Source organism: Glycine soja, chromosome 2 (genome assembly GCF_004193775.1).
Source record: "Glycine soja cultivar W05 chromosome 2, ASM419377v2, whole genome shotgun sequence".
NCBI lineage: Eukaryota > Viridiplantae > Streptophyta > Magnoliopsida > Fabales > Fabaceae > Glycine > Glycine soja.
This window is the reverse complement of record NC_041003.1, coordinates 48047888-48070963: the sequence shown is the minus strand read 5'-3', so window position 1 is coordinate 48070963 and position 23076 is coordinate 48047888. Positions and strand designations below refer to the sequence as shown.

General features: G+C 30.2%; 2 protein-coding genes across 2 annotated transcripts; one reads left to right on the top strand and one right to left on the bottom strand.

Moving 5' to 3' along the window:
• Positions 1 to 2251: 2251 nt before the first annotated feature.
• On the bottom strand, positions 2252 to 2922 carry LOC114400838. The gene has a single exon (XM_028363483.1). The coding sequence runs from the start codon at positions 2842 to 2844 to the stop codon at positions 2521 to 2523; it is 324 nt and encodes a 107-aa protein (XP_028219284.1). The 5' UTR covers positions 2845 to 2922; the 3' UTR covers positions 2252 to 2520.
• A 9805-nt stretch (positions 2923 to 12727) lies between these two features.
• LOC114400829 (cyclin-dependent kinase C-2-like) lies at positions 12728 to 19400 on the top strand. The gene is made up of 12 exons (XM_028363476.1): positions 12728 to 13005; positions 13848 to 13929; positions 14157 to 14247; positions 14342 to 14371; positions 14534 to 14643; positions 14727 to 14799; positions 14882 to 15002; positions 15077 to 15194; positions 16231 to 16370; positions 16494 to 16551; positions 17061 to 17131; positions 18006 to 19400. The coding sequence occupies exons 1-12, from the start codon at positions 12896 to 12898 to the stop codon at positions 18550 to 18552; spliced, it is 1551 nt and encodes a 516-aa protein (XP_028219277.1). The 5' UTR covers positions 12728 to 12895; the 3' UTR covers positions 18553 to 19400.
• Positions 19401 to 23076: the final 3676 nt, after the last annotated feature.

The window sequence follows — 23076 nt, the reverse complement described above, 5'->3', positions numbered from 1 at the left end:
ACTTAAATCCTACTCAACTAACTAAATCAATACTTTTTTTGTGATTGATCAATTAATGCTTGTTGATTCCACTGTCTTGCATTAATTAGAGACTTGCATGTGGACTATTGTAGCAAATACATTGTACACTACGAAATTATTTTTATTGAAAATTCAGTAAAAAGTGCAATTAATCTTAGCACTATCGAAAATAAAGCTGTGCAGAGAGTTAGAGCTTAATTAGGTAGTTGCAATAGTGGAGAAATGAGTAGGTCACGAGTTTTTGTAATGATAACGCCTCTCACATACCAAAATGCCGCACGTATGAAGAGAAAGAAGAGAGGACATGAAGAATTTAGTTTTAATCATATAATAAAAATAGGTGATACAAATTAGATTCAATAAAGTAATATTCAATATATATATTTGTGTATAGTTATATAGTTAAGATTAATTTCATTCACTTAGTAAGCCCTAAGATCAAAGTTCCCTTAGAGAGACGACTTTTGGAGAACTGTAATCAATAATAAGCTGTATCGAAAATCTTCAAAAAAGAATGAGAAAGAGAAATCTAAATCAAGAGGCAATTTAAGCTGATAGTGAAAATTACATTTAGATATTCCCTTAATTTTCACGTATTATACTGTTGAATCCTTTCTTTAATTTATTCATGAACGGAAAATATCCAAATTCACCTTCACATTCGCATCAATAATTTCAATTTTTTGAATATGGCATTCTGTGGGTAGCCTTAGATTAAATGAATTTCAACTAATTGGGTTATCATGATGAATCACCAATTGCTTTCTAAGAATTATTCTATATATGTTGGTGCCCCCATGCGCCGCCCTGATTAGGACTACCTTAAACAAAACGATAGATTTTGTGTATTTTTATTGCTGCCATTGTATTTTGTATTATATTTATTTATTTTCTCCCCTAAATGAAGGATTAGTGTTAGCATTTTTTATTTATCTTGATTTAGTAATTCAAGCATTATTATTCCTCAAAATGTTGTGTGAAATCACCTGATTATATTCTACTCATATGATATGATTCTTTCTTGTTTTGGGATGGGAGGAGAAATTATTAGATAGTACGTCTTTAAATTATGTGGTTCTAATTAATCATCACATAATATATAATTAAATGTTATTATTTTTGTTCATAAATTAAAAAAAAATCTAAATGCATGTTATTAATTGAGATAATGAATATTTGATGTTTCTGAACCTTTTAATAATTTTTTATGATGGAAGTTAAAATCAAAGAAAGAAAAAAGCTAATTAGCAACATGCACTTTAACATATTCTTTATTATTAGTTTAACTTTGTTAGAAATTACAATATTATACGAGATTCATTTCTTATTTAATGAATTTCACTTATAATTTTACACTTCTAGCTCAATAAATTTTAGCTAAAAATAAAGAATGCATTAAAAGAATGTGTTAAAAGTGGCACTAACGCTCATAAAAAAAATTACAAGTAAAATTGCGACTCTTTTAATTAGGGAAAATAGGTTTGGAACAATAGAGGATGCCATAACCAATTAGAGTCAGATTAAAGCTAAATCCTAAATGACAGAGAGGATCTTTTACCTCTACTTATTCGTAAAATAGTGAGTCTACCTAATTTCACCTAAAAATAGTGACACTACTTAATTAAAGTGAAAACATTAGTAATTACTTTTCATATTCTTTTCCTCTAACTCCAAGGCATCCCATGAGAATTCTCCCCAACCTGACGTCATTATACCAGTCAACACATACAATCCCACTCATAATTATCTTCATGGCTTGCAAAACTTATAATACGAACGCGTATACTGCAAGTTAGATCTTAGAAGCTTTGCTTTAACAACAAAGAACTGTGACCATATTAACTATATGAGTAAAAGTTTCTACATATATATATATATATATATATATATATAAACTACATAAGTAAAACAGAAATTAGCCATCCCAATGCAAAGTGGCTTGTGTGCTTTTTATATAAACATTTATTCATGACCAAAAGGAAAAAGGCATCCACTGCTTAAAGCCAAACTCTTTCAATATTTTCTGTCTTTGCAGGACATGAACCTAGTCATATGTTTTATGCTGACAAAATGTTTTTCTTGTTCTTATTTTAAGCATTTTTTTTATCATTTTATTTTAACCATATATGTGTTCTAATTATATCTCTATGAAAATGAAAATGGAGAAAGAGGGAGGGAGGAGGGGGGTCATCAATTTTTTATATGATTATATCTCTATGCTCAAACAGGATTGTTGCGTGAAAGATACATGTGATATATACAAAAAAGACATACATACACCTGTTTATTAACAATGAAAAAATGGGGGGAAAACAAATACACACAAAAAAGTAGGTCATAACTTTGGCTGATCCATTCAATCACCTAGTGTATTACATATATATGATCCAAACTGTAAACAGAGAAGAGAAAGAAAAATGAGGACAAGAGAAGAGGAGTTATGTGATGTTGTTGTCCTTAGAAACCAAGAGCAACACAATTGGCATTCACAAGTATTCCCTACATCAAAATTGCATATCTCATGCTATCACTTACCATGAGATGGTTCATTTCAGACACCTGTGATGAGAATTCCCCAGTAGTTACCCAAATCCCATCAGAGCCATTATTATTAACCTGAGGGTGAGAAACACATGAGAGTATTGATATGGGGGCTTGAAGAATGCTACACACAAGCCCCCAACCATGTTGTGATCTTCTTCCCCTCTCATGTCCAAATAGCTCTACACCGTTTCCTGATTCAAACATGCTCTCATCTGCCACCTTGGAACTCTTTCTTGTGCTCTGAAGGTTTCTTGTCACTGCAGCTAGAACACGCCACATCTTCAACTTTCTTTGGTTTACTTTAGCTACCTAGAACATAAGATTAAGTATTATATATATATATATGATTCTGAGCTAGTTGGAGTAAGACAGAATATTGGGGACACTGAACTCTGCAGAGAAAAACAAAGGGTTGTTGGTAGGGCCAACAATTTGTACAAGGCCTTTCAATAATGGTATTTTGGTGGTGGTGTTACCTAGTGCTTGTGTTTATCACAAAAGGTATAATTATGGTGTGATATGATTAACAGATAATTTTGTACCTTCAACATGTGATCATAGATTCAATTTTTAAGTTTGTGTATATGAAAAAACATTTATTAAGAGAAGTCAATCTTAAATAATTATTAATTCTGATGGAATTAATGTTTGAGTCTAGAGAATAAATATCCTGAATTCAACAAAAAAAGAAAAATTATCACAAAAGGTTTGTTGGTGCATAGTAGTTTTAAAGTGTGCAACTATATATGTAGCAACATTTCTCTTCCCATTAATCAAAGGTGGGGCCTACTATGCGCAACTTGCCGACAAAGCTGCTTAATTGTACAAAAAGTCTCTTGAGGAGTCTTTTTACTCTCAAACTTTGGGTTTACTTTTGCTGAGTTGTTATGGTGCATCAGTTACACATAACTGGTTTTACCTAAAACACTAGAAGGAATTTTAAGGTATGGCTTTTACACTTTACAGTTCATTTTGCTACAATTTAAAGGGTCCCTAACACTACCACACATGAAGCTTTGGACAAAGGGTTTAGCTGCAGATCTTATCAAAATTGTGTAGGGTGGTATGGTATCAATCATTGGATTAGAAACTTCAGGAGAGAACCTTAACCGTCCATGATTGATCTTTGTACATAGATTGACATGGCTTGTTTATTAGAAGAGCAATTCATCAGAATAATGCAAAGTTTTTGGGTTCCCCACAAATCAAGAGTCAATATACCGGTGCCAAAATGTGATGCAGACCCATGTGGGGGATTGTCAATGAGTACTATTCCTCCACTAAAGAAGCCTTATCAACTTGTGAAAAAACCAAAGCCTAGATAAAAATGCACACATGATTAAACTTGTTCATGAAGCATTTAGGGAGAAAAATATGCAATTAGATTATCAGTAAGCAAAACAATCAAGTATATAATGCCTTCTTTGTTATCTTATAGTATTTGATTTTGACCCATGTAAGAGGCTCAATAACAAATTAATGTTGTGAATCATGTGACTTTGACTGCTAAAACTATTTAGTTCAAGAAACGAGATGAGTACTATCATGATTACTAGCACATAAGATATCTAATCAAGCCATTCTTATCTTTTCATAATTATTTTTTTTCAACCAAATGTGGACTTGCATGATCCACGATCAATATACAACAAGTCAACTCATCACAACCATAAGGATAAATACATGATTATACTCAAAACGTAGTCCAAGCTAAAGTTGACACCACCACCAACCTTCCATTTATTTGTAGTAATATCAATTCATCACTCTTTCCCTCTCTTTCTCTCACACCCTCACTTTCATTCCTTATCTAGCTTATTCCATTGACTTAATTTGGCACTCGAGTGTTCGTGAACCGAAGACCTTCAATTCCTTTATCATAGATTGGCCCTCATTTGCCTAGCAGGACCACTGTACACTACCAACAAAACATTCCTCAATTATTGCATTTGAAGGATCTAATTCTTTTGGAAAGAGAATAATTAAATTAAGGTTCCTCTTGGATATATAAACTTCTCTGTAACTAATCATATATGAGAGAAAAATAAGTAAAAATGAATCGAGTTTTTTCGATAAGTTAGAATCAGTTTATATACTTAACTTTTACAGAAATTCCTTCATTTAAGTTTTTCAAAAATTGATGTGTATATATTGATTTTAACATATCGGAAAAATTTTATTCATTTTATTTTTTTTAAATTTTCTCATGTATAAAATATTTATGGAGAAATTTATCTAGAGTCTAATTACGTTTTAGTTAATAGTTTAGTTCTTGGCTTGTAAGTGTATTGAAATGAATTTGAAAATGTCAGGTTTAGATCATGATCAAAATGGTAGTACGTACCTACAAACGTACTCAGAAATTAAACTTAAGTTATCTATTTTGAACTACGAACTTACAATTGACATACAGAGAATCAGATGCATGCATGCATCCCTTTTCTACTTTAGGAAAACTCCAATAAAGCAAATATCTAACGAGTTGATAAAAATCATTTTATATAATTTTTCATAGTTTCTTTAAGTTTATATAGTTTTTCATACTTGATTATAATGCTACGTCATTTTCACTGCTTTAAGAACAAGTTTAACATAAATTGCTCACGGAAAACAACTCAATAAGTGCTTTTAGTGGCAAGTTTATCACATTGGAGAGGCAACTAAGGGTTGCAATGTCATAGCTCCGGTTGCTCGGATAAGCACCAGTTGCTATTTAGTTTTGTGGGTCTCATCTCGACTTTTATGCCATCATCAATCTTTGTTTGGATAAAACTTTGGGATGGCAACTTTTGTATCTTTTTTGTGTTATTTTTAATTAAAATTCGAGTTTTAACTCAATAACTAATGTCCTTTTTTTAAGAACTAATATCGATTAAAAATAAAAATAAAAAGGTAAACAGTAGGAACAGGGTCCGGAAATAATAGGAGATGCAAACGGTAAAATTGACAACTATAAAAATAAAGAAAAGATTTTGCATCCAATCAATTACTTCAAATAAAAAAATTTGCATGCATGGCATTTTAATGAATTTTACAATTTTTTGGGTAGAAATCACTAAAGTGATTTTGTTTCTCTAAATAAAATTTTCTTCATATACAGGATCAGAAAATTGAACCTTGTTGATATTTTTAAAAAATTAAATCATCTATGCTGAACCTTATTAGTTAATGAGCTTTACAATAATACCTTGTAATTATCCTTATCATATTTATTTTTCAATAAAAAATATATGATAAGTAATAAATATGAGTTATTTTTTATAATAAAAATATATTGAAAATATCTTTAAAAATATTTATTTAATAGTTATTTTTGGCTTAAATATTAAAATTTGATATTTTTTGTTTCCTTTTTTCATCCCTTCTCCTTCATTAGTTCCTATAACCCTTTGCTAGTGTAAGGTCCCTTATGGCTATGAGAGATTAAACCCTTATTTAAGGTCTGACAGGCCGAAAAAAACAAAAGATGTATTATACACTTCATATTTATCAATGCAAATAGGTGTTTCCTTTCCTATTATCCTTTCTTACTTTTAATTTCATTCATGATTCATCCTTGCATCATCTTTAGGGTTAGATACTCGACAGAAGATAATCCTTAACAGAAAAATAAGGAAGGTTTTGTATACATATCTTTTAGGAATTAGTCGCTAGACAGAATGTAATTTCTAATAGAACTAAAAGGAAGAGATATCTTAATACAATCATTACTAGACATAGAATGATTGCATTATGCCCATGCATCAAAATAAACATCTAGAATTAGAACTTCATGCATGCATTTTATGTATTGACTTTTGCAAAGACATTTAAGAGATAGATAGGTAAAATAGACTTGTCATCGTGAGACATCATGTAAAATAGGATAAATTCACAAATAATACATTCTTTTAAAGTTATCTTTTATATCTCATCTTATCTTTTACTCTTATAAATAGGAAATTATCCAATACAAATACAACTTTCGAGTCTTTATTACTTAGACATTTGGTATACTTGCCAGTATATAGTAATGAAATTCTTTCACGAGGATAAATTTTAAAGTATTATTGTAAAAGAAAAAGAAAAAAAATACCATACATGTCAATTTCTTATTAGAAAAAATTGATTGGATGTATAAAAATAAAATTAATTTATGAATACCTTAATTCATAACATTTTATTTAAAACTTTACTTCAAACATTTTTCATCTTCCTGTATCTATTTATTTTCTCAAATTCTCAACTTTGTATTCCCTTTCTTTATTCTCAAATTTATATTCCCTTTATTTTCCTAAAGATTACATCTCAATCAGCATAATCTTATTTTTTAAAATTAGATGCAAAATTCTAAACCTTCTATTAATAAAAAAATCTTCCAATTTCTTCAAATTCTTTAACCCGACCATAGGAATTTTCCTATGTTTCCATTACATAAATCTTTTCACCCAGATATTTGCCAAATAGGAAATCCATTTGCAATGTCAAACCAATATGGATTGAATTTTTAATCCTAACAACCACCCATAACATCTTGGTGGGATTTCATTAAGTATTAGTGGTGTGAATTGATCCAATCTACAATCCTAAATATTAGTTGATTTCATAAAGAAATATGAAATTCCACCTTTATCTTTTCAAGTTGACTTAAAAAATATTATAATTGATGAAGAATAAAAGGTGATCATATAAATTCTAAAACAAATTTTACAATAAATGAATATATTTCTTAGTCAATAGATAATTATAGAGATAAACAAAAAAAATTATTTTTGGATTAAGAATGAAAACAGCCTAATCTTTTTGAGAAAAGGGAGTGATTGCACTAAAATATTATTGACAACATTACAATTCAAAAGTTTGTACTAATAAAGCTGTCACCAACAAAAAAAATGACAAGTCAAGAATAGTATCATAAATAAGTGTTTTTTATTTAGAGGTGTCACAACATGATAATTATGTCTATTGGACTTGACTCATCTTAACCAATTTGATAAAAGGATCAATTCAATCCGACTCACTTTCCATTAAGTCATAAAAATATTGGTATAATCTGGTCCATCACGGATTGGTGGATTAAATGGATAAACTCACTTATCCACTTAAAATAAAATAAAAAATATTTTTTTAAAATAAAATAAATTTCAGCAGAAAACCATTTTGAAAAAATAAATGTGAATATTTAACAGAAATTTGAATAATCAAATGATAACATTATTTTTAAATTTCATGAGTTTAAAAATAAAAAAATACTAATTAAATTAAATTCTTCATTATCCACTCACCACACCTACCATAAGACATATCAACAAGCAAAAAAATATCTTGTCATGGAATGTAAGCCAAATATCTACAGTAATCATGTAATTATAAATTTATAATAAATTTTTTTAAAAAATAACAAAAACATTTCATGTTTATTATTTTGTTTTTCTACGTTTTATGGGGTTAGATGGATCAATCCGGACCACCATAAATTCAACTTAGGTGAGCAAGATCAAATCCATTTTTAAAGATGATAAAAAAATATAATAAAAGTTTACCCCAACTCGAAATTGTGGGGGATCACCAATTTTGATTCATTTTGACAAGTTTATTTTTATTCATATGAATCAAAGTTATTTAAATTTGAATACACAAAATAATTATTAAAGATAATCTTAAATGAAATTTAAAATGATCTGAAAAATTATAATAAAATAAAATAAAAGTTATGATTATTAATTAAAAAATTGACAACAAATACTATAAATAAATATATGCAAACATATACAAATTATTATGATTAAGTTACATAATTGTAAGAAGCTTCGCCTATATTTCCACTACTCATTTATTAATCCCGTATGTACATGTAAGTTAGGCTAACCTAGGACTAGGAAATAAGCTGGTTCTGATCCAAAATCTTCCTTCACCAAGCACACAAATTAAGCACTTTCGATCAACTATTTTTTCGTGGCAGCAGAAATTACTAACACTATGAGATAATGATCCTTCTTGAATATGTTATCATCAATCAATTTTTAATTGAGTTTGATTGCAATCTCCCAAGTTTTATACATGTATAATTAATCTGAAGTTATAGTAGTGGCCTTTACTTTTTGTCCTTTTTGTACCTTCTTTGAGCGTGTAAATTTTTACTTATAATATGTTTAACGGACAACTCGAGATTAAGTGGGGCGACTAAAAATTAAGTGGACGAAAATAAATTTGTTTAAAGAATAAGGATTTTTTTGTCTTGGTGCAGAAAAATTTAGGGGAAAGAATATGTCCTGGTTCAAGATAAAGAAAGCTGTCTAGATTCAAAAAACATTTGTAAAAAAAATATATTTAAGGTACCCAAAAAAATGAGTAGAGATTAAAACTTATAACCTATTAAATATAAAATCTTGTTTTATATAAAATTTTGTGTTGTTTTATTCTGTCAACTTTTTGAGACTAGTATGTGTATATTTTTAAACAAACCTATGTATTAATTTTGTTTGATATAAAACTATTATTTTATGAGAAAATGAGGGGATAAGTGGTTGACTAGAAAGTAATGGATTGCACATTAGTTATTGAGTTTAGTGTATATCCAGTATAAAATAATTTTATATTATTATTATAAATTATATTTAAGTTATTTTAAGATAATTATTTTAAAAATTAATAAATTTATTATATATAATAAGTTTCTATTAAATAACAATATAAAATAACTTTTGATATTATCTATGAATGTATAATTTTTTCTGAGTTATTAAATTAAAATATATGCACATTTTTGCATATATTTATGTCCTCTTTACTTGCCAACTATATCAGCACAGCTCAGGGAAACACCTTAATTGGTTCTGTAGCCAAGAAAGCGAAATGACTTTAGCAAGGCTATAAAATAAAATATTCAACATTTATCAACATTATCTTCATCCTTGCACTGGGCCATGTGACTTTATAGAATTGCACTGGATTCATAGTGCCTCGACTAAATACATCACTTATTATTTTTGTCTTTTAACTTTTTGTAATGAAGTTTTACTTTAAACTCAAGAATAAAGATAACAATGATGGCATTCCTCCCATTATCCTTATATGAAAATTAGATTAGTGGTATCATCGCCTTAAAACAAATGGAAATTGTGTTTCAAAGTCAAAGTCAACTATCTTTACCAAACACCATAGTATTGACCATCATGGATTGTGTTGGTGGAATGGTGGACTTTAAACTTTGAAGACATGTCGTATAGAAACGGGAGGTTAAATATTTTTCATTATTTTATTTTTCTAAAAGAAAAATCTTGAGGAGACCCAAACCTCCTGTCTAACATAAGTGTGTTGAAAAAAGATTTAAAAGTACTATTCAATCAATTATATAATTATAAAAAAAATCGCTACGTAGAGGCAATTTTATATTATGTGCCAATATATTTTTTATGTTGTAAAATTCTTCTTTATATTATCATACTTTTACACATTTTTTTATTGGACCACATCATCATATTTTTTATATCAGTCATTGTATCAAATTTTATTTATTTTATTACTATTAAGAACCAAAGCAATGAACACAAAAATACTCAAATTATCTTTTTTCAAAAGTGTATCTCCAAAATCAAAGATAATAATAATAATATTGGTCTTGTCTCAACACTTAGTCAAAACCACCAAGGATGAGGGTGACATAAACAAAGGGGAGGTAGAGCAATGGTTGTGTAGATGAACAAGTTGTTGAGTGATATGACTTGCACAGGGTGCGTTTGATCACAATCTACGCTCACGAGTTAACCCAAGTCATAGAGTCTTGAAGAACCTTTTGATGGTGATCGATAAACTCCTGTCAAACTAGTTGTAGATAAACAAGATCCTTCAAATCACTGCCCAAGGGAAGAGATTGCACTAAGGGTCATCGAGAAAGGCGAGACAACAATATTGGATAGACAATGTTTTGGTTCTTAATAACAATAATCAAATAAAATGACAAAACCTAAACAAGTGCCTTATCTAAAAAACATGTTGATTTGATACAATTAAAAGAAATGTGTTTAAAAGAGTGTGACGTTAGTCACGACTCACCGACCTAGGGATAAAACAATTAAAACTCAAATTTTAGATTCACTAACAAAAAAAATATTTTTATAAAATGGAAAGGACTTCATTTTAACAAAAATGTCATATATATATTAACAAAAAGGCCTAATATATTACTCTATTATTTAAACTAAAAAAATCTTAAAATTTATTTTAAATCTCATTTATAATTAGATCTGCTTAACATTTTTCACTAATAAATAAACTTTGGCATTTGCTTCGCACATCATCCAAACATTCAAGACTTCTAGCGATTGTTGAAGAAGTATTTGATTTCAATAACCGAAAAAGTGATTATCAACTCATAAGTCTATCTTACATTATAGGTAATCACAACTTGTTCAAAATGTTAACAATATGCCATTTCATTTAATAAAACGTCACAGCAACATGTTAAATTCACGGTTCAAGAAACAAAGTATGGACCTAACGTACATAAACATATTTAATTGGGTTCGGCCCAAATACTAAAAAAAATTCTAATTCAATATGATTGGGTGAAATCAAATTTAGGAGCCAATCGTACCACCTTAAGCAACACCCATAACTCGAATTGTATCGTTACATTAAAAAACACGTATAATATAGCTCATTATTAGATTTTAAACTCGTGTATCGCATAAGTTTGTTTAATTTTTTTATATATTTTATTTATTATTTTTTAAAATATATGTATATATAAATAAAATTAGTAATTTTAAATATTTAATAAAAAATTAAATATATTTACATTAAAAATGATGAAAATGATTAATTATATTTTAATTAAACAAATTTTATCTTAAAAATTAAAGTCTATTGAAATTTATTATGATTTGTTTTTTCCTCAAATAATAATAGCAATACATCACCTATATGAAAATTATAAATTTTTAAAAATATAAATATAATAAATAGGAATATATAATATATAATTATCTAAATTTGAGTGTTAATTTTTGCTATTATTGATATAATGTTAACATGCACTTAATTTTTGTATTTTTACAAATAACTATTTTAATATATTTTTTGTCAAAATTTAAATTATTTTAAATTTATTAAAATAGTGTGATTTTTATTAAATATATAGTTGTTAGTTATTGTAAAATAAATTTTTCCATCATGTTTATTACTACTAATTTCTTTTAGTCTGTGGTTGTTAAAATATTATTATTTTTTTTATATTGTTGATATATTTATTTTAATTAGTTTTTCTAAAATTATTTACTTTTTAATATCTTTTCCCACAAAATACATGTGAGTCTATCACATAAATTTAATTATCTTTTTTCAAAGTGATACATAATTGAGAAAATATTATGAAACACGCTTTTAGTGAAAAACCTATTACTACTCTAAATCTAAAATTATGGATTCTTTTGAAATTTATCATCGTATTTATAAAATTATTACTTTTAATTACTATTTTCTATTAAATATATTTTAAAATATTTTTTTAAAAAAATAAAGTTGAGAATAGATATAATTTAATGCTATACTCAATAAGAATAAAAAAGTTAATTTCAAAAGACTATTTTAAATTTATTTATAAATAAGGATTATAACTTCATTTTTAACAAAGGTAGATATTAATATTATTATTTGGAAAAAAATATATAATAAATGATATTTATGCAAGTAATTTAACTCTTCATTAATGATAAATTTGCTCAAATTTAATCAATAATTATACATTATAGAGTCTTTATGTTTTGATCTTGTAAAAATTTCAATTAAACTTATTATATTTCTAATCAATGACATGTTTTATCAATGGATAAATTTTTTTAAAGTGAATTTTATTATATATACACACACGAATAATGTTAGTTTCTACTTTAGTTAGAATGTAATTAACATTTAACACAAAAAAAATTTAGACTATAAAATCGTTGGTGATTTTGTTTTTTAAAATTTAATTTAAGAATATTATAATTTTTTTAAAATTAAATGATAAAATACATAATATCCTTAAATTGAATCTTAAAAAAAAGATTAATAATTTTGTAATCCAATTAATTTAATGCATTTAGCAACTAGAGTGAATGGTCCCCACCCACATATGTTTATATATATATATATATATATATATATATATATATATATCAATGATCAGAGATACATTTGTTTTATTTTTTCTCTAAACTAGAACTTTCAGTTTAAAGCAATCAAATATCAGCTATTCGATCTTGCGAGAGACTTTCTAGAAAAATTTCGCGCGCGAGAAACCCTAGAGGAACCCTGACTCATTCGATTCGCTGTTGCTTTCGAATTTCGTTCCTTGGAAGATTAGGGAGCAATGGCAATTGCAGCCCCAGGGCAACTGAACGTGAATGAATCACCCATTTGGGGATCCAGAAGTGTTGATTGCTTCGAGAAATTGGAGCAAATTGGCGAGGGCACATATGGGTTTGTTTCAATTTATCTACTGCTTAAGCTTTACGTTATGAAAAACAAATTGTTTGCGTTGTCTTTGCGAAAATGGTATATGAAAATTTATGAAGTCAATGGTAACTATGCGTGTTTACTATGCAATACTCTATTGGGATTATTGGAGAGATTCTGTTGGGCTAGGTTGAACTTGAAAACAACTTAAAGATTAGGTTTTTAGAACTCTTAATTCTTGATCATGTAGCTATTAATTATCAATCAGAAAATTTTATCAGTGGAGAAATCATCATAGTTATCTTTTGTTGGGTGCTTCGAGGTTTAATTGCTGTGTGTCTCTCTTCTTTTTTTTTTTTTTAAAAAAAAAACAATAATTTATTGGTTCCAAGGTTTTAAATTGCAGTCATGGTTATGGTTTCAATGGCGATCCTTGATATTGTGGGAAATTATAGACAAATGTGGCTGATGCAGCTACAATTGTGGTTGTGATGTGGTTGCAGAGACCCCTAAAACCTTGGCATTGTGGCTGCAATTGCAGTTACTTGTCATTTAAAACCTTGATTGGTTCTTTATGGTTTATTTGGCTGCTTATCTTGTGCAATTTGGTGTCTTGTCCTCTTGTCTGTTTCTGAAGTAGTACTTTTTGCCACATTGGTTTCTTCTTTGGACCTAGTTCCAAACTCCATCACACCTTTAAAATGTTGTCTAGTTTTAGCTTTGTTCATAGCAATGCAATTTTTTTATCCCTTTATGTTCCTTAAGCTCTTGTTTTGAATTTACAGTCAGAGAAAAAAAAATCTTGTTTCATTGCTGATACTTTCTCAAGTGAGCTGATCTATACCTTCATATATTTATCCTTGCAGTCAGGTTTACATGGCTAAAGAGATCAAAACTGGTGAAATTGTTGCTCTGAAGAAAATACGAATGGACAATGAGAGAGAGGGGGTATATCTTTGATTTGAATATTTCATTATTTATTACATTATGAGTGCATAATATATTTTATTTGTGTTTTGCTTCAATTGTACACTTTCCTTAGTCTCCTGACTCTCCTCTGCTTTTACAACTTTTTTTCATTGTATGCTACTCAGTCAACCTAAATCGGAAGTTACAGTTACAATCTGTTGCTACAATTTCTCCTCTGAACTGTATTGTAAATTTTGCCATTGCAGTTTCCTATAACTGCTATACGAGAAATCAAAATTCTAAAGAAACTACACCATGAAAATGTCATCAAGCTGAAAGAAATTGTGACTTCTCAAGGTGCCCTTTTTCAAGATCTTAATGCACTTTTTTATCTAAATGATTTAGGATTTAAAAATTTGTTCTATATATCAAATTCTGTTATTTCTTTCAGGTCCTGAGAAAGATGAACAGGGGAAGCCAGGCAAGTAATTTATTCTCATTTAATTAGCCAATTGCTGGACAGTAGCACATAATATGGTTTATAGTTCTAGTGGTGTGAATTTCCATGATTCCTTCAATTTCCTTTGTGGTTTGCATACTAAACTTATTCATCTGCTTTTCATTCTTGTTTTGGGGATTGCAGATGGTAACAAATATAAAGGTGGCATCTATATGGTCTTTGAATACATGGACCATGATTTAACTGGTCTTGCTGACCGACCTGGGATGAGATTCACAGTTCCCCAAATTAAGGTATTACTGTTAATACCAAGTATTATTTCATATATAATAGTTGTTCATTGTATTGCTGTCTGAGTTGTGTTTCCCTTCCTAAGTGTTACATGAGACAGCTTTTGACGGGGCTTCACTATTGTCATGTAAATCAAGTACTTCATCGAGATATCAAAGGTCTGTGTATTGAAAAGATTATGTTCTTACATCATAATGTTAAATCTATTTTTCATATTTGATGTATTTTGTTCTGTTGCAGGCTCAAATCTTCTTATAGACAATGAAGGAAATCTTAAGCTTGCAGATTTTGGACTGGCACGATCATTTTCTAATGACCAAAATGCAAATCTTACAAATCGTGTCATTACGTTATGGTACAGGTAATTGGTGTCATTTTTTATCATGATCTATGAGATTGGCCAATGCATGTATTGATTTCTTTATATATATTTAGACCACCTGAGTTGCTGCTAGGGACAACAAAGTATGGACCAGCTGTGGATATGTGGTCTGTTGGGTGCATTTTTGCTGAGCTTCTTCAAGGGAAGCCTATCTTTCCTGGAAAAGATGAGGTTAGTGATGTTCTATGTATGATAATTGAGAGAAATTAGATATAGATTGATGAGTGATTGATGTGATATTGATTATGGGCTAGATATGGTTTTATCTTGTATATTATCATCAGTAAGTTATACATAAATGGCTGCAAGAAGAGATTCTCTACATTCCAACTCTTATTCAATCTATTGACACTTGCTGCCATATTTCTTTTACTGCACATTGTAAACATATCTGAGCCTAGTTGCCACGAGCAGAAATAACCTTTCTGTTTTCATTTAAATGGCTTTACATTGATTGCTATCTTCGGGTGCCAAGCTAATTAATTGTTTAACTTAGAAAATGTCATTTCAATCAGGAGGTCAATGATGTTTATGTATTTTGATTTTGAATTTTGAATATATGCAGTTTATGGAAAGTTAATTTTAGGTTAAATTAAAAATTCCTCAGGTGTGACTGTTTTTCATTGTAATCCCTGTAAGAACTGTACATTTTGGTCCACAATCTATACATGAAAAAATATTTATAAATTGGTCTCTGTCGATTGCTAAAGTTAGAGATTTTTTATGTAGGGAGTAGGGACCAAAACAAAAAATGGTGTCAGGTGTAGAGATCAAAATATAGTTTTTTTTTTCTCATGTAGGGACCAAGACAGTGTTTTTTTTTTGTTACAAGAACTAAAACAAAGAACAGTATCTTGTAAAGATTCCAAATTTGATACTGATTAAACAGTAGGGTTTCATTTGTAAATGTAGGAACCAAAATGTAGAGGTTTTCCAGGCAGAAACTAACATGAAAAACAGTGTTAGGTGTGGGGACAAATTTTTTATTTTAAACTTAATTTTATATTTAATCGTCAAGAAAAGATGGAATGTTAATGATGTTGTTTGGGTACATTGCTGGATCTAGACTGCTCAATACTTTTCAGTTATTTAGTCATTACATTCTCTCCGGATCTTTCTTTTAATATACATGGCATTACTGTATATCCTCCTGATAATTTTTCATACAGCTTAAATGTAATACAGGTTTTGTTTGCAATTATTGTAGCCAGAACAATTAAACAAAATATATGAGCTGTGTGGAGCACCAAATGAAGTCAATTGGCCTGGGGTTTCCAAGATACCTTATTATAATAAATTTATGCCAACAAGGCCGATGAAAAGACGTTTGAGGGATGTCTTCAGGCAGTAAGTATAAAAGCAAGAGTATCAGAAAGCATATAGGCTTTTTTATCCACCAAAATAGTTAGCATGTACTCCATTTTCGAGGGTTTTTTTTATATCTAATAGCTTTTTCCCCATGACTTATAGTTTTGATCATCATGCTCTGGAATTGTTGGAGAAGATGTTGACACTTGATCCTTCTCAGGTATCATTTCTTCACTTATAAGTCTGATTTGTTAATTGTTAAATGATATTGCATTGCTATTTTAAGTGCTTCAAATATTTCCAGTTTTATCTTTTATCATTCAATCTGTTTTAACTTTACATGGTTAACTGTATCTACAATTGTTGTTTTGTTATTAATTATATCATGTGTTGACAAAAATCTCAGTAAGCTTAAGATAAAAATGTTATACATCTGTTTTCCTTTGTGAGAAACTTATGTAAGGTGATACAAGTGGTGGAAAAGAAACATTGATGGCATAGTGCTAGTTGAGACGATTGTTGTAATTAATTATTTTTGTGTCATTTATAAATATGAAGTTTTGTGTTGTTCTTGGTGTAATCTGAAAATTTATTGTAACAAAGATAATTATAAATTTATAAATGTAAGCAAAAAAAAATATTATTTGCCACTTGGCTTTATGATTTTATGATAATTAATTTTCTCATGATCTGCGTCTTAATTTTTGTTTGTCAATTTGATTTCTACAGAGAATTACTGCGAAAGATGCACTTGATGCTGAGTATTTCTGGACAGATCCATTACCATGCGATCCCAAGAGGTAAGACCTTCCATGTACATTAAGTTATTTATTTTGAGAATGTTACTTTGAAATTATGTGAAATAGGATTAAATGCTATGAAGCACGGACATTGCTCATCATTGGGGTGTCCGACACTGACACGTGTCCGACACTAACTTGTACGACACCCATACGACACGTTTCTGACACTCTGCTCCGGTGTTGGATTAAAATATTAATTTTTTTGCGGCTCCAACACTTAAAGACAATGCTTTGACACGGCTTCAGCCACAAAGGGACACATCTTCAGTGTATAAAAATTTATTTTGGAATTTTTAAAAGACAAATTTCAAATTTAGTAACTAGAAAGACAAACTCACCCTCTTCATTTCTCATTCTCAACTTGCATACTTCCTTTGCCTTCAAAAGGAGCGGCTAACTCGCTTTTTATTTCACATATGGAAACTGGTGGTGTATGATATTAATTTACTTGTTATGTGCGTGTGTGTGTGTGTCATATTAATAATGAGACAACAGTATCTCTCTATTTGATATTTGCTGTATGTGTGATAGATTGACAGCAAAATGCCATATAAGTCATCACTGTCTCCTTTTGCTTTTTAGATGGATGGATGGATTAGATCCCTTTTAACTTAAGGGAACATTGAGCCCAAATTGTGAATGATGTCTGTTTCCAAGTGTATTTTTTTACTTGTTATAATAGGAAAATGTTATATTTGAAATATATATATAATTGGACATTACAGGTGTCACGGTCTCCGTGTCTATGTCTGTGCTCCATAAATTAAATGTCTGTCTCATTCATTCCTTTCCTTTTTACTTTATTGTTTCTACTTTACTAATCCTTTCCTGGTCAACACTTTTCTACTTTGTACTCTTCTGTATGGCTTAGTTTACCCAAGTACGAGTCATCACATGAGTTTCAGACAAAGAAAAAGCGCCAACAACAACGGCAAAATGAAGAAATGGCTAAGCGTCAGAAAATGCAGCACCCACAGCCACACACTCGTCTTCCCCCCATTCAGCAGCCTGGGCAACATGCCCAAATGCGGTCAGGACCAAACCAACCAATTCATGGCTCTCAACCCCAAGTTTCTGCAGGACCTACCCATCATTATGGGAAGCCCCGAGGTCCATCTGGTGGGCCAGGAAGATATCCTCCCAATGGGAACCCAGGTGGAGGATACAGTCACCCAAATCGAGCAGGTCAAGGTGGTTCTGGTTATGGCAGTGGACCTTATCCTCCTCAAGGGAGGGGGGCGCCTTATGGGTCCAATAGTATGCCTGGTGGTGGTCCTCGTGGCAGTGGTGCCAGCGGCTATGTTGGAGCTCCAAATTATCCCCAACAAGGTGGTCCATATGGGGGCTCAGCAGCTGGTCGTGGCTCGAACATGATGGGTGGAAACCGCAATCAACAACAGTATGGTTGGCAGCAGTAAATATACTTTATGATGTTCAGTATTAGTACTACAATTTGGCAATACAATACCCTGATAAATTTGAGAAGGATCAGACTATTTATGGATCAAGTTACTGAGAAGAAGATACGAGATGTGACCTCTATGGTTTTTATGCTACTGAGATATTTATTCTCATTACTTGAAGTTCTTGGAAACCTTTGTGATGCATGCATGCACCTAGGTAATGTTCGGTGCTCCTTATCACGGGGGCACCACAAAAGAAGAGTGAACCTCCAATTTTGTAGTTTTTCTTTTCACTATATACATTGACATTGATTCCTGTGCAGTATGTATGAATGATAGCAGCATACTTCAAAATGTGTAACAAGCTGCTGCTTACTGATATTCTTTCCGGGATACTGCCTTGTACAAAATTTTGTTTTCTCTAGTTTTACACTATAGTATGATAGGCACTTTATGTATGGTTATGGTAAGTGGTAGGGAAGTGAAATTAATGAATATGGGTATGAGATATGGAAGAATAAATAAGCAAATTGCACAAAAGGCAGAAGTGGGGAGGAGTGTTACGTATGGATGTGGTTGAAGGAGAGAGAAAATGACAGGTGGCCAAGGGAGGGATAGAGAGAGAGAGAGAGAGAGGATTATATGATGGGTGTGGTAAACGAATAGGAGGTATGAGGAAATTGGTAAGATCGAGTAAAGAAGCTATAGTTCTGTAACTTCTGTTATTTGTTCTCCTATTTTTCATCTTGTAAGGAGCAAGTCTCCAACCGTTACCCTAGTTTTATTTTTAATTTTCTTAGATTGCAGCATTGTAAGTTGTAACAGAGGTATCTCTGATATAGTTACCTTAGTTTTACCGTTTATATTCTGGTTGCTAACATAATATACATTCTGCTTCGTAAATTGTTCCCATTAAGATGTGGTGGCCGAAAATATTCAACAAGATTTAACAGCCATGATTAAGCCTCGAGCCAATTTTGCTTCCTATATTGTGATATTTTCCTACATGCTTCTAAACATTCTTACCTCCATAGCGATGCATTGTGATCATGAGTGTTATTTAACTAATGTTTCAGTTTACTAATGTATTCGTTTTAAAGAGATACATAATTTCATAAGTGAAGTTTGTCTAAGGTTTGTCTTTTTACGGCAACCAAACATTGTTTAATGAGATGCCTAAGTAAATTTAAAACATTTAGAACAATTTACAACTCATTTCGGAGAGATGATAAGTAAAAAGAAAGAAGAATTATGTGATACTACATAGATAAATTCAATAAATACAACGGTGCAAAAGTTACAAGTTTTGTTTTTTCTAACTATATACCCTTTTCAACTCCTCAAAAATGAAACTATACCGTTTCACATTTGATACAACTTATATGATATCATAAGCATCAAGCTGTTTAAGCATGGTAATGCTTTCCAATAATGAAAAATTATGCTTTGCCCGAGATGAAAATTATTCACTTAGTCGCAAAATTGAAAGAACAAAGCACTTTTTGTGATGCAGAAGCATTAGTCAACATAGAGAAAGACAGTTCATAGTTTGTTACTACTTGTAGCTGACTTGTGGGGATCACTAGAATGCTTTGTTGTATGATTCTCAGTTCCAGATTTTGGGGTCCTTGGGAATGAATTTGAGGGGGAATGTTTTGCTTCTAATTCTGCTAGAACAGTTACAATAGTTGGTCTATATTTGGGATCAGTATTTAAACATTGTAGTAAGAGTGCTCCTGCAGCTTGTGCTCCTTTCTTGGAGTATTGACCACCCAACCTAGAATCCATGATTCTCAAAATTCTTCTGCTATCACTCAAGAATGGTCTTGCCCAATCCACCAGTGTTTCTTCTGAAAATCCAGGTCTATCGTCTTCAACTACACCCCTTCCTGTTAGTAACTCTAACAACACAACTCCAAAGCTGTATACATCACTCCTTGGGGTCAAATGACCTGTTTGTTTATTCAAAAAGCAACTTATTATAAATAGGAAAATAGATATGCTCATCAACTTTACAAATCATGGACATAACACCACAGCAAATGGAACACTATTTAGTTTTTTGTCTGTTATGTTTAGAGGACTGTAGAGTTTTGCATAAATAAACTGATTTGCTTTCTGTTTTTAAAGATATTCGTTTTAATTACCTAATCAGCACTTGACCAATTAGTTTCCCCTTTGAAATAGGAGTAATTTTCTATTCAATTACCAAAAATACCTACCCCTTGAAATACGTGACGTTAAGAAGATTGTAGAAGAGACAATAAAACTTTTCCCTCCAAATAAAATTGGTATAGTGACGTCGAGGGTGGGTTCACTGGATTATTATGAATATGTATTTAATCTTTTTTTTTATCTAATTTTTATTTGTTTATCATACAGTATAATTTATTATATCTATTATTTTCTCTATCTCTATTTACGGTTAACTTTTTTCGACCTCGTCAACCAATGATGCCATTGTCAAAAGGGTGTGTGATCTTGTGGCATAACTTGACTTTGAAATGGGACAGGTTTTACATGAGGATAACAGGTTCATTCAGAAAACCGAAGGATATAATTACGTAGTCTTTTTTGTTACAAAACGTACGTTTGTTTTCGGTCTCGGCAAGATGGTTTCAAATTACGCAATCTTCATTTATCAATGTGGCATAAAATTAATGCAAAGAATAGTGTATAATACAAGTTCTACAATTAGATTATCCGAATATGTACCTAGGAAAATATCACATTAGTTATTCCAGTGAATTGATAAAGTAAAATTCTCATTATCAATGAGATTGGCTTGCTAGCTGTAGACAGTTCACATTTTAGTTTATTTATTAAGAATGCTAACAAGTACTTTCAGAATAATATTGGTAATGAGTGCAAAGGGAGATGAAGAGGTTTCAGTTCTATTAAATATATGTGTAAAGTCTAAATTACAAAAGAGACAAAAAAAATATAAAAACAGCAAATAATAAGATTAAATTATCCTTATAGATAAGTGAAATAACAATAATACATATTATTTAACATTAATCTAAAAGAATTGAAATTAGAATTCTTTTAATGATTGGTTAACCGTGTAAATATTTAACATTATCCTTATAATATTTACAAATTACAATCACTCATGTATCTTTTAAATCTACTACTCAGTTACACTCCCTTACTATACACTCTAATCTTTATCACAATTTTATCCCAATTTTTAATTAAAATGTATTGAAAATAAAAAAAGATTACACTACCATTATTTAATCATATATTTTTATTTAAGATGATTTATGATAGCTTAACCGTGTAAAAATGTACACAGTCATAGTATTTTAATGCATAAAAAAACAGTCACAGTATTTGGAAGAAAAAAGGCCCAGAACACAACACTCCACGGCGAGGCCCACATTCCACTCATATGTCCACAACCTAATATAGAGCATAGATATTTGAATATGCTTACATCCAAAATAGATAAAGTCTCTCAGTTTTTGGAATTCCCACTCTCCTTCCACATGTAAATGAATTAAAATGCAAAACGACAATGAAATGTTAAATTAAAAAAAGGAAGTGAAATTAAGATAGACCAGAATGTAAAAGGAGTGTAGAAAACTGAAAAAGGGTGTGAAAGAATCATTCGAAAGCATCATTGCCATCATACACCCAAACAAACCCTAATAGCATCATGTTGTCCATACTTTTTGTATGGGCTCTCGTTTGGGGAGCAGCAGCAACTAAAATGTTCACAAAATTGCGAAACCAAAAAACTTGTGCTATAAAATTTTTAAATTTCAAGGCTCGTTTAACATTTTCCTTAATAGAAAATTGAATGCAAATTAATATAGCAACTTTCCTGTAAAATTCAACAAAGAACTATTGATGCATCTTGCACCACCTCGACCGCGTCAATAAATATTAATAATATATCTCGTTCAATAATAAGTATCATCCTATATTCTTTTACAAAACTAAAAAAATAACAAATAAATAAAAAGTATAACAATATTATAAAATTGACTTTACTATTATTTTCTCTTTAAATTTCTATGAAATCATTTTTCTACTCTACAGTTTCATTTTTAAAAAGAATATTTTTTTTGCTATAAATGATGCAACACAACAAGCATTCTAAAAAAGTAGTTTACATGATTGTTATTTGTATTATTGCTTCCTGTTCACATAATCAAGTCAACGGAAATCATATTTATGGTGAGCCAAACCCTACTATGGAGTGGATGAAAATACCTTTAACCTCGCCGAATCCCCACCTCTCAATCCTACCCATTAGGGCTGTGTTGGGCTGGACAGACAAAAGACAGAAGATGGTATGAAGTGATGAAGTTTGGTATGAGAAAATAAAGTTATAAGTGATGGGTTCATGGTTTCAAATTTCACTTAAATATGTTGGAGATCCATGAAATATACTTGAATTTTGTAATGGATCCCTAATTTTTTTTTGTTTTTGGTCAGGTCCCTGAAACTTCAAAAATTTTGTTAAAGATTCTTGTCATTAATGTCCATCCAAAATATGATGATGTGTCCAACAGTTGAACACGTCAA

Excerpts from the sequence above, each read along its gene's own strand:
- LOC114400838 (XM_028363483.1), bottom strand. The coding sequence starts at position 2,844 with ATGTGGCGTGTTCTAGCTGCAGTGACAAGAAACCTTCAGAGCACAAGA.
- LOC114400829 (XM_028363476.1), top strand. The coding sequence starts at position 12,896 with ATGGCAATTGCAGCCCCAGGGCAACTGAACGTGAATGAATCACCCATT. Across the intron at positions 14,248-14,341 it reads AGAAATTGTGACTTCTCAAG|GTCCTGAGAAAGATGAACAG; the intron begins GTGCCCTTTTTC and ends TATTTCTTTCAG. Across the intron at positions 14,800-14,881 it reads ACTTCATCGAGATATCAAAG|GCTCAAATCTTCTTATAGAC; the intron begins GTCTGTGTATTG and ends GTTCTGTTGCAG.